Source organism: Salmo salar, chromosome 06, assembly GCF_965601325.2.
Source record: "Salmo salar chromosome 06, fSalSal1, whole genome shotgun sequence".
Lineage (NCBI taxonomy): Eukaryota > Metazoa > Chordata > Actinopteri > Salmoniformes > Salmonidae > Salmo > Salmo salar.
The window spans coordinates 11,894,530-11,907,376 of NC_138296.1; the positions used below are offsets into that span (position 1 = coordinate 11,894,530).

General features: G+C 45.4%; 1 protein-coding gene across 1 annotated transcript in view; it reads left to right on the plus strand.

Annotated features, from left to right (window-relative positions):
* The window catches only part of LOC106606243 (rho GTPase-activating protein 44), a 109,997-nt gene that overhangs the window by 62,283 nt on the left and 34,867 nt on the right, over positions 1 to 12,847 (plus strand). The window contains exons 6-10 of the mRNA XM_082976324.1: positions 8,313 to 8,389; positions 8,662 to 8,779; positions 11,094 to 11,162; positions 11,919 to 12,000; positions 12,159 to 12,286. Coding sequence (XP_082832450.1) covers positions 8,313 to 8,389; positions 8,662 to 8,779; positions 11,094 to 11,162; positions 11,919 to 12,000; positions 12,159 to 12,286 — 474 coding nt within the window. The remainder of the gene's footprint in view (positions 1 to 8,312; positions 8,390 to 8,661; positions 8,780 to 11,093; positions 11,163 to 11,918; positions 12,001 to 12,158; positions 12,287 to 12,847) is intronic.

Below are 12,847 nucleotides of genomic sequence, written 5' to 3' on the forward strand. Positions count from 1 at the left end.
CTGTCACTATGATGAGGTGAGTCCTACTGTCACTATGATGAGGTGAGTCCTACTGTCCCTATGATGAGGTGAGTCCTACTGTCCCTATGATGAGTTGAGTCCTACTGTCCCTATGATGAGGTGAGTCCTACTGTCCCTATGATGAGGTGAGTCCTACTGTCCCTATGATGAGGTGAGTCCTACTGTCATGAGTCCTACTGTCCTATGATGAGGTGAGTCCTACTTTCACTATGATGAGGTGAGTCCTACTGTCCCTATGATGAGTTGAGTCCTACTGTCCCTATGATGAGTTGAGTCCTACGTCCTATGATGAGGTGAGTCCTACTGTCCCTATGATGAGGTGAGTCCTACTGTCCCTATGATGAGTTGAGTCCTACTGTCCCTATGATGAGGTGAGTCCTACTGTCCCTATGATGAGGTGAGTCCTACTGTCACTATGATGAGGTGAGTCCTACTGTCACTATGATGAGGTGAGTCCTACTGTCCCTATGATGAGGTGAGTCCTACTGTCCCTATGATGAGTTGAGTCCTACTGTCCCTATGATGAGGTGAGTCCTACTGTCCCTATGATGAGGTGAGTCCTACTTTCACTATGATGAGGTGAGTCCTACTTTCACTATGATGAGGTGAGTCCTACTTTCACCATGATGAGGTGAGTCCTACTTTCATGAGTCCTACTGTCACTATGATGAGTTGAGTCCTACTTTCACTATGATGAGGTGAGTCCTACTGTCCCTATGATGAGTTGAGTCCTACTGCCCCTATGATGAGTTGAGTCCTACTGTCACTATGATGAGGTGAGTCCTACTGTCCCTATGATGAGGTGAGTCCTACTGTCCCTATGATGAGGTGAGTCCTACTGTCCCTATGATGAGGTGAGTCCTACTGTCCCTATGATGAGTTGAGTCCTACTTTCACTAGGATGAGGTGAGTCCTACTTTCACTATGATGAGGTGAGTCCTACTTTCACTATGATGAGGTGAGTCCTACTGTCCCTATGATGAGTTGAGTCCTACTGTCCCTATGATGAGGTGAGTCCTACTGTCCCTATGATGAGGTGAGTCCTACTTTCACTATGATGAGGTGAGTCCTACTGTCCCTATGATGAGTTGAGTCCTACTGTCCCTATGATGAGTTGAGTCCTACTGTCCCTATGATGAGGTGAGTCCTACTGTCCCTATGATGAGGTGAGTCCTACTGTCCCTATGATGAGGTGAGTCCTACTGTCCCTATGATGAGGTGAGTCCTACTGTCCCTATGATGAGGTGAGTCCTACTTTCATGAGTCCTACTGTCCCTATGATGAGGTGAGTCCTACTGTCCCTATGATGAGTTGAGTCCTACTGTCCCTATGATGAGGTGAGTCCTACTGTCCCTATGATGAGGTGAGTCCTACTGTCCCTATGATGAGGTGAGTCCTACTGTCACTATGATGAGGTGAGTCCTACTTTCAAGTCCTACTGTCCCTATGATGAGGTGAGTCCTACTGTCCCTATGATGAGGTGAGTCCTACTGTCCCTATGATGAGGTGAGTCCTACTGTCCCTATGATGAGGTGAGTCCTACTTTCACTATGATGAGGTGAGTCCTACTTTCACCATGATGAGGTGAGTCCTACTTTCATGAGTCCTACTGTCACTATGATGAGTTGAGTCCTACTTTCACTATGATGAGGTGAGTCCTACTGTCCCTATGATTAGTTGAGTCCTACTGCCCCTATGATGAGTTGAGTCCTACTGTCACTATGATGAGGTGAGTCCTACTGTCCCTATGATGAGGTGAGTTCTACTGTCCCTATGATGAGGTGAGTCCTACTGTCCCTATGATGAGGTGAGTCCTACTGTCACTATGATGAGTTGAGTCCTACTTTCACTATGATGAGGTGAGTCCTACTTTCACCATGATGAGGTGAGTCCTACTTTCATGAGTCCTACTGTCACTATGATGAGGTGAGTCCTACTTTCACTATGATGAGGTGAGTCCTACTGTCCCTATGATGAGTTGAGTCCTACTGCCCCTATGATGAGTTGAGTCCTACTGTCCCTATGATGAGGTGAGTCCTACTGTCCCTATGATGAGGTGAGTCCTACTGTCCCTATGATGAGGTGAGTCCTACTTTCACTATGATGAGGTGAGTCCTACTTTCACCATGATGAGGTGAGTCCTACTTTCATGAGTCCTACTGTCACTATGATGAGTTGAGTCCTACTTTCACTATGATGAGGTGAGTCCTACTGTCCCTATGATTAGTTGAGTCCTACTGCCCCTATGATGAGTTGAGTCCTACTGTCACTATGATGAGGTGAGTCCTACTGTCCCTATGATGAGTTGAGTCCTACTGTCCCTATGATGAGTTGAGTCCTACTGTCTCTATGATGAGGTGAGTCCTACTTTCACTATGATGAGGTGAGTCCTACTGTCCCTATGGTGAGTTGAGTCCTACTGTCCCTATGGTGAGTTGAGTCCTACTGTCCCTATGATGAGGTGAGTCCTACTGTCCCTATGATGAGTTGAGTCCTACTTTCACTATGATGAGGTGAGTCCTACTTTCACTATGATGAGGTGAGTCCTACTTTCATGAGTCCTACTGTCACAATGATGAGTTGAGTCCTACTTTCACTATGATGAGGTGAGTCCTACTGTCCCTATGATGAGTTGAGTCCTACTGTCCCTATGATGAGGTGAGTCCTACTTTCACTATGATGAGGTGAGTCCTACTGTCCCTATGATGAGTTGAGTCCTACTGTCCCTATGATGAGTTGAGTCCTACTGTCCCTATGATGAGGTGAGTCCTACTGTCCCTATGATGAGTTGAGTCCTACTTTCACTATGATGAGGTAAGTCCTACTTTCATGAGTCCTACTGTCCCTATGATGAGTTGATATCTACTGTCCCTATGATGAGTTGAGTCCTACTGTCTCTATGATGAGGTGAGTCCTGCTGTCCCTATGATGAGGTGAGTCCTACTTTCATGAGTCCTACTGTCCCTATGATGAGTTGAGTCCTACTGTCCCTATGATGAGGTTGAGTCCTACTGTCCCTATGATGAGGTGAGTCCTACTGTCCCTATGATGAGGTGAGTCCTACTGTCACTATGATGAGGTGAGTCCTACTGTCCCTATGATGAGGTGAGTCCTACTGTCCCTATGATGAGGTGAGTCCTACTGTCCCTATGACGAGGTGAGTCCCACTGTCCCTATGATGAGGTGAGTCCTACTTTCACTATGATGAGGTGAGTCCTACTTTCACCATGATGAGGTGAGTCCTACTTTCATGAGTCCTACTGTCACTATGATGAGTTGAGTCCTACTTTCACTATGATGAGGTGAGTCCTACTGTCCCTATGATTAGTTGAGTCCTACTGCCCCTATGATGAGTTGAGTCCTACTGTCCCTATGATGAGGTGAGTCCTACTGTCCCTATGATGAGGTGAGTCCTACTGTCACTATGATGAGTTGAGTCCTACTTTCACTATGATGAGGTGAGTCCTACTTTCACCATGATGAGGTGAGTCCTACTGTCCCTATGGTGAGTTGAGTCCTACTGTCCCTATGATGAGGTGAGTCCTACTGTCCCTATGATGAGTTGAGTCCTACTTTCACTATGATGAGGTGAGTCCTACTTTCACTATGATGAGGTGAGTCCTACTTTCATGAGTCCTACTGTCACTATGATGAGTTGAGTCCTACTTTCACTATGATGAGGTGAGTCCTACTGTCCCTATGATGAGTTGAGTCCTACTGTCCCTATGATGAGGTGAGTCCTACTTTCACTATGATGAGGTGAGTCCTACTGTCCCTATGATGAGTTGAGTCCTACTGTCCCTATGATGAGTTGAGTCCTACTGTCCCTATGATGAGGTGAGTCCTACTGTCCCTATGATGAGTTGAGTCCTACTTTCACTATGATGAGGTAAGTCCTACTTTCATGAGTCCTACTGTCCCTATGATGAGTTGATATCTACTGTCCCTATGATGAGTTGAGTCCTACTGTCTCTATGATGAGGTGAGTCCTGCTGTCCCTATGATGAGGTGAGTCCTACTTTCATGAGTCCTACTGTCCCTATGATGAGTTGAGTCCTACTGTCCCTATGATGAGTTGAGTCCTACTGTCCCTATGATGAGGTGAGTCCTACTGTCCCTATGATGAGGTGAGTCCTACTGTCCCTATGATGAGGTGAGTCCTACTGTCACTATGATGAGGTGAGTCCTACTGTCCCTATGATGAGGTGAGTCCTACTGTCCCTATGATGAGGTGAGTCTACTGTCCCTATGATGGGGAGTCCTACTGTCCCTATGATGAGGTGAGTCCTACTGTCCCTATGATGAGTTGAGTCCTACTTTCACTATGATGAGGTGAGTCCTACTTTCACTATGATGAGGTGAGTCCTACTTTCATGAGTCCTACTGTCACTATGATGAGTTGAGTCCTACTTTCACTATGATGAGGTGAGTCCTACTGTCCCTATGATGAGTTGAGTCCTACTGTCCCTATGATGAGGTGAGTCCTACTTTCACTATGATGAGGTGAGTCCTACTGTCCCTATGATGAGTTGAGTCCTACTGTCCCTATGATGAGTTGAGTCCTACTGTCCCTATGATGAGGTGAGTCCTACTGTCCCTATGATGAGTTGAGTCCTACTTTCACTATGATGAGGTAAGTCCTACTTTCATGAGTCCTACTGTCCCTATGATGAGTTGATATCTACTGTCCCTATGATGAGTTGAGTCCTACTGTCTCTATGATGAGGTGAGTCCTGCTGTCCCTATGATGAGGTGAGTCCTACTTTCATGAGTCCTACTGTCCCTATGATGAGTTGAGTCCTACTGTCCCTATGATGAGTTGAGTCCTACTGTCCCTATGATGAGGTGAGTCCTACTGTCCCTATGATGAGGTGAGTCCTACTGTCCCTATGATGAGGTGAGTCCTACTGTCACTATGATGAGTTGAGTCCTACTGTCCCTATGATGAGTTGAGTCCTACTGTCCCTATGATGAGTTGAGTCCTACAGTCCCTATGACGAGGTGAGTCCCACTGTCACTATGATGAGGTGAGTCCTACTGTCCCTATGATGAGGTGAGTCCTACTGTCACTATGATGAGTTGAGTCCTACTTTCACTATGATGAGGTGAGTCCTACTTTCACCATGATGAGGTGAGTCCTACTTTCATGAGTCCTACTGTCACTATGATGAGTTGAGTCCTACTGTCCCTATGATGAGTTGAGTCCTACTGTCCCTATGATGAGGTGAGTCCTACTGTCCCTATGATGAGGTGAGTCCTACTGTCCCTATGATGAGGTGAGTCCTACTGTCACTATGATTAGGTGAGTCCTACTGTCCCTATGATGAGGTGAGTCCTACTGTCCCTATGATGAGGTGAGTCCTACTGTCCCTATGATGAGGTGAGTCCTACTTTCACTATGATGAGGTGAGTCCTACTTTCACTATGATGAGGTGAGTCCTACTTTCATGAGTCCTACTGTCACTATGATGAGTTGAGTCCTACTTTCACTATGATGAGGTGAGTCCTACTGTCCCTATGATTAGTTGAGTCCTACTGCCCCTATGATGAGTTGAGTCCTACTGTCACTATGATGAGGTGAGTCCTACTGTCCCTATGATGAGGTGAGTTCTACTGTCCCTATGATGAGGTGAGTCCTACTGTCCCTATGATGAGGTGAGTCCTACTTTCACTATGATGAGTTGAGTCCTACTTTCACTAGGATGAGGTGAGTCCTACTTTCACTATGATGAGGTGAGTCCTACTTTCACTATGATGAGGTGAGTCCTACTGTCCCTATGATGAGTTGAGTCCTACTGTCCCTATGATGAGGTGAGTCCTACTGTCCCTATGATGAGTTGAGTCCTACTGTCCCTATGATGAGTTGAGTCCTACTGTCCCTATGATGAGTTGAGTCCTACAGTCCCTATGATGAGTTGAGTCCTACTGTCACTATGATGAGGTGAGTCCTACTGTCCCTATGATGAGGTGAGTCCTACTTTCACTATGATGAGGTGAGTCCTACTTTCATGAGTCCTACTGTCACTATGATGAGTTGAGTCCTACTTTCACTATGATGAGGTGAGTCCTACTGTCCCTATGATTAGTTGAGTCCTACTGCCCCTATGATGAGTTGAGTCCTACTGTCACTATGATGAGGTGAGTCCTACTGTCCCTATGATGAGGTGAGTTCTACTGTCCCTATGATGAGGTGAGTCCTACTGTCCCTATGATGAGGTGAGTCCTACTGTCACTATGATGAGTTGAGTCCTACTTTCACTAGGATGAGGTGAGTCCTACTTTCACTATGATGAGGTGAGTCCTACTTTCACTATGATGAGGTGAGTCCTACTGTCCCTATGATGAGTTGAGTCCTACTGTCCCTATGATGAGGTGAGTCCTACTGTCCCTATGATGAGTTGAGTCCTACTGTCCCTATGATGAGTTGAGTCCTACTGTCCCTATGATGAGTTGAGTCCTACAGTCCCTATGATGAGTTGAGTCCTACTGTCACTATGATGAGGTGAGTCCTACTGTCCCTATGATGAGGTGAGTCCTACTGTCCCTATGATGTGAGTCCTACTGTCCCTATGATGAGGTGAGTCCTACTGTCCCTATGATGAGGTGAGTCCTACTTTCACTATGATGAGGTGAGTCCTACTTTCACTATGATGAGGTGAGTCCTACTTTCATGAGTCCTACTGTCACTATGATGAGTTGAGTCCTACTTTCACTATGATGAGGTGAGTCCTACTGTCCCTATGATGAGTTGAGTCCTACTGTCCCTATGATGAGGTGAGTCCAGCTTTCACTATGATGAGGTGAGTCCTACTGTCCCTATGATGAGTTGAGTCCTACTGTCCCTATGATGAGTTGAGTCCTACTGTCCCTATGATGAGGTGAGTCCTACTGTCCCTATGATGAGGTGAGTTCTACTGTCCCTATGATGAGGTGAGTCCTACTGTCCCTATGATGAGGTGAGTCCTACTGTCACTATGATGAGTTGAGTCCTACTTTCACTAGGATGAGGTGAGTCCTACTTTCACTATGATGAGGTGAGTCCTACTTTCACTATGATGAGGTGAGTCCTACTGTCCCTATGATGAGTTGAGTCCTACTGTCCCTATGATGAGGTGAGTCCTACTGTCCCTATGATGAGTTGAGTCCTACTGTCCCTATGATGAGTTGAGTCCTACTGTCCCTATGATGAGTTGAGTCCTACAGTCCCTATGATGAGTTGAGTCCTACTGTCACTATGATGAGGTGAGTCCTACTGTCCCTATGATGAGGTGAGTCCTACTGTCCCTATGATGTGAGTCCTACTGTCCCTATGATGAGTTGAGTCCTACTGTCACTATGATGAGGTGAGTCCTAATTTCACTATGATGAGGTGAGTCCTACTTTCACTATGATGAGGTGAGTCCTACTTTCATGAGTCCTACTGTCACTATGATGAGTTGAGTCCTACTTTCACTATGATGAGGTGAGTCCTACTGTCCCTATGATGAGTTGAGTCCTACTGTCCCTATGATGAGGTGAGTCCAGCTTTCACTATGATGAGGTGAGTCCTACTGTCCCTATGATGAGTTGAGTCCTACTGTCCCTATGATGAGTTGAGTCCTACTGTCCCTATGATGAGGTGAGTCCTACTGTCCCTATGATGAGTTGAGTCCTACTTTCACTATGATGAGGTGAGTCCTACTTTCATGAGTCCTACTGTCCCTATGATGAGTTGAGGTCTACTGTCCCTATGATGAGTTGAGTCCTACTGTCTCTATGATGAGGTGAGTCCTACTGTCCCTATGATGAGGTGAGTCCTACTTTCATGAGTCCTACTGTCCCTATGATGAGTTGAGTCCTACTGTCCCTATGATGAGTTCAGTCCTACTGTCCCTATGATGAGGTGAGTCCTACTGTCCCTATGATGAGGTGAGTCCTACTGTCCTTATGATGAGGTGAGTCCTACTTTCATGAGTCCTACTGTCCCTATGATGAGTTGAGTCCTACTGTCCCTATGATGAGTTGAGTCCTACTGTCCCTATGATGAGGTGAGGTCCTACTGTCCCTAGCCATACATTACTTGAAGTTATAATTGTTATAATTGCTGTCCAGAGGCTGCCCACAACATTCACCATTTCTATCTCTGACTGAACATGATCGTTAAGACACAATGTCAGCATGTTCATTATTGTCTATTAACTTCAGGGTGGTGGATTATTCCTCCCATCTCCACTGACAGATAACTAGTAGATAACTGAATGTAGTGGAGATACATTATAGAGGAGGTTTGATGTGTTCCTGTCTCTTCCCAGGTGGACATTCCCAACATCCAGAAACAGAGGAAACATTTAGCCAAGCTGGTCCTGGACATGGACTCAGCTCGCACACGGTGAGGGATGGACTGCATGTTAACATACCTTCTACCCTCTTCACTGGCCTTCACGTCTTAAGACATGCTCATGTTTACAATAATGCTTAGACGAGCATGTTCCTTCCCTCCGTTGTTGTGTCTCAAATTGCATCCTAATCCCTATATAGAGCGCTACTGGTCAGAAGTAGTGCACTATATAGCCTGGAATAGGATGCCATTTGGGATGCTGTCTGTGTGTTGTCGTTCCATCCTTCCTCCTAACTCTTCTTCTGTCTCCTCCTTTCCTGTAGGTTTCACCAGTCGTCCAAGTCCTCCAGTCACCCTAGCAACCTGCAGGCGGGCGGGGCCAAGGGGGAGGCCCTCAGAGAGGAGATGGAAGAGGCAGCCAATCGGATGGAGATATGCAGGGTGAGTCACAGGGTTCTAGAAGTTCAGGCTCCTCCTCCTTCACCTACTGTATTCCACTGTCTCCCCCCACACCATGAAACTACATTAACCACTACAAGGTCACAGACTGTATTAACCACTACAAGGTTACAGACTGTATTAACCACTACAAGGTTACAGGCTGTATTAACCACAACAAGGTTACAGACTGTATTAACCACTACAAGGTTACAGACTGTATTAACCACTACAATGTTACAGGCTGTATTAACCATTACAAGGTTACAGGTTACATTAACCTCTATGGGCTAGGTGGGACGCTAGCGTGCCACCCGTGGTGCACTCCATCAACAGCAGGTGCATTTCAAGAGCGGCAAATTTGAATCCAAATAAATGTCAAAATTCAAATTTTTCAAAAATACAACTATTTTACACCATTTGAAAGATAAACATCTCCTTAATCTAACCACGTTTTATGATTTCAAAAAGGTTTTACGGCGAAAGCATAAATTTAGAGTATGTTAGGACAGTACATTTACAAGAGTTGTGTGTAATGTTTTGTCAAGTCAAAGACAGGGTCACCAAAACCATAAAACCAGCTAAAATGATGCACTAACCTTTTACAATCTCCATCAGATGACACTCCTAGGACATTATGTTAGACAATGCATGCATTTTTAGTTCTATCAAGTTCATATTTATATCCAAAAACAGCGTTTTACTATGGCATTGATGTTGAGGAAATCGTTTCCCTCCAATAACCGGCAGTCAAGTCAGCGTCACAAATTAAATAATTAAAATTAGAAAACATTGGTAAAATATTATATTGTCATTTAAAGAATTATAGATTTACATCTCTTGAACGCAATCAACTTGCCAGATTTAAAAATAACCTTACTGGGAAATCACACTTTGCAATAATCTGAGCACTGCGCCCAGAAAAATACGCGTTGCGATACAGACTAGACGTCATGTTGGGGAGATCTAAAATCGAAAATACTATGTAAATAATCCATTACCTTTGATTCTCTTCATCAGATGTCACTTCCAGGTATCACAGGTCCATAACGAATGTAGTTTTGTTCAAAAAAGCTCATCATTTATGTCCAAAAATCTCCGTCTTGTTCGCACATGATCTAAGCCAGCCGGACTTCTCGTCATGAACGAGGGGAAAAAATATATTTCCGTTCGTTCAAACATGTCAAACGTTGTATAGCATAAATCATTAGGGCCTTTTTTAACCAGAACATGAATAATATTCAAGGTGGACGAATGCATACTCTTTTATAATGTATTGGAACGAGGGTACCCAACATGAACTCGCGCGCCAGGTGTCTAATGGGACATCATCGTTCCATGGCTCTTGTTCGGTCAGATCTCCCTCCAGAAGACTCAAAACACTTTGTAAAGGCTGGTGACATCTAGTGGAAGCAATAGGAAGTGCCAAAATATTCCTAAACCCCTGTGTTTTTCAATGGGATAGGTTTAAAGTCAATACAACACATCAGGTATCCACTTCCTGTCAGAAAATGTCTCAGGGTTTTGCCTGCCAAATGAGTTCTGTTATACTCACAGACACCATTCAAACAGTTTTAGAAACTTTAGAGTGTTTTCTATCCATATATAATAAGTATATGCATATTCTAGTTACTGGGTAGGATTAGTAACCAGATTAAATCGGGTAAAAAATTTTTATCCAGACGTGCAAATGCTGCCCCCTAGCCCTAACAGGTTAACCACTACAAGGTTACTGACTGTATTAACCACTACAAGGTTACTGACTGTATTAACCACTACAAGGTTACAGGCTGTATTAACCACTACAAGGTTACAGGCTGTATTAACCACTACAAGGTTACTGACTGTATTAACCACTACAAGGTTACTGACTGTATTAACCACTACAAGGTTACAGACTGTATTAACCACTACAAGGTTACAGGCTGTATTAACCACTACAAGGTTACAGGCTGTATTAACCACTACAAGGTTACTGACTGTATTAACCACTACAAGGTTACAGACTGTATTAACCACTACAAGGTTACAGACTGTATTAACCACTACAAGGTTACAGGCTGTATTAACCACTACAAGGTTACAGGCTGTATTAACCACTACAAGGTTACAGACTGTATTAACCACTACAAGGTTACTGACTGTATTAACCACTACAAGGTTACAGGCTGTATTAACCACTACAAGGTTACAGGCTGTATTAACCACTACAAGGTTACAGACTGTATTAACCACTACAAGGTTACTGACTGTATTAACCACTACAAGGTTACTGACTGTATTTAGGTTTATGGTAATTTCTTATTTTCTTTTCCAGGATCAACTATCAGCGGATATGTATAATTTTGTGGCCAAAGAAATAGACTATGCAAACTACTTTCAGACGGTTAGTACATTGTCTGTATCAATGCATTTACCCTTCAGATGACCTTGACTCCTTTTACAGTCATATAGCTGAGCTGGTGTTTAAACCTCACTTTTTTACCCTTCTGTCCCTCTGTGTCTCTCTGTCCTTCTGTCACTCTCTGTCCCTCTGTGTCTCCCTCTGTGTCCTACTGTCTCCCTCTGTGTCCCTCTGTCACCCTCTGTTTCCCGTGTGCCCTGCTCCCTCTCTGCTCGTCCCCTCTCTGTCTCGTGTCCGGCCCCTCTCTGTCTCTGTGTCACTGCCCCCCCTGCCGTCCCCTCTCTGTCTCTGTGTCACTGTGCCCCTCTCTGTCTCTGTGTCCTGTCCCCCCTCTGTCTCTGTGTCTCTGTCCCCCTCTCTGTCTCTGTGTCTCTGTGCCCCTCTCTGTCTCTGTGTCTCTGTGCCCCTCTCTGTCTCTGTGTCTCTGTGCCCCTCTCTGTCTCTGTGTCTCTGTCCCCCTCTCTGTCTCTGTGTCACTGTCCCCCCCGCCGGTCTCGTGCCCCCTCGCCTGTGTCTCTGTGCCCCTCTCTTTCTCTGTGTCTCTGTGCCCCTCTCTGTCTCTGTTTCTGTCCCCGTCTGTCCCTGTGTCTCTGTCCCCCTGTCTGTCCCTGTGTCTCTGTCCCCCTGTCTGTCCCTGTGTCTCTGTCCCCCTCTCCGTCTCTGTGTCTCTGTCCCCCTCTCTGTCTCTGTGTCTCTGTGCCCTTCTCTGTCCCTGTGTCTCTGTGTGTCTCCCTGTAGCTCATAGAGATCCAGGCAGAATATCACAGGAAGTCTCTAGAGATCCTCCAGAGTGTCCTGCCCACCATTAAAGCTCACCAGGGTGAGTTAGGGGGGGGGGGTGTGTGTGTGTGTGTGTGTGTGTGTGTGTGTGTGTGTGTGAGAGAGAGAGAGCTTGTCCATGCCTGCACATGTGTATGTGCACATGCCTGTCTGCTCCTCGTGTGTCTAACTGTTGTATAATGTGTTGTACCGCCACAGAGGCGTGGGTGGAGAAGCCTTCGTATGGCAAGGCCCTAGAGGAACACCTGACCATCAGCAGCAGAGAGATCGCCTTCCCCATCGAGGCCTGTGTCACAATGCTGCTGGAGTGTGGCATGCAGGAGGAGGTATAGACAAAGATGAAGCCTGCTTTACACTAAGTTTCCCAGACCCAGATGAAGCCTACTTAACAGTACTAAGTTTCCCAGACCCAGATGAAGCCTACTTAACAGTACTAAGTTTCCCAGACCCAGATGAAGCCTACTTAACAGTAGTAAGTTTCCCAGACCCAGATGAAGCCTACTTAACAGTACTAAGTTTCCCAGACCCAGATGAAGCCTACTTAACAGTACTAAGTTTCCCAGACCCAGATGAAGCCTACTTAACAGTACTAAGTTTCCCAGACCCAGATGAAGCCTACTTAACAGTACTAAGTTCCCCAGACCCAGATGAAGCCTACTTAACAGTACTAAGTTTCCCAGACCCAGATGAAGCCTAATTAACACTACTAAACATTCTGATTACAGAGTAGCGTTAATATAGGATTTAGCCGTTAGAGAGTGTTTATTGTAGACAAAGTTACAGTATGTACTAGATTTATATTTCACTATTTATCTCTATGATGACCCTGCTCTGATTCCCTGAATTTCTGACTCCCTGTCTTCCCGACTCCCTGTCTTCCCGTCTTC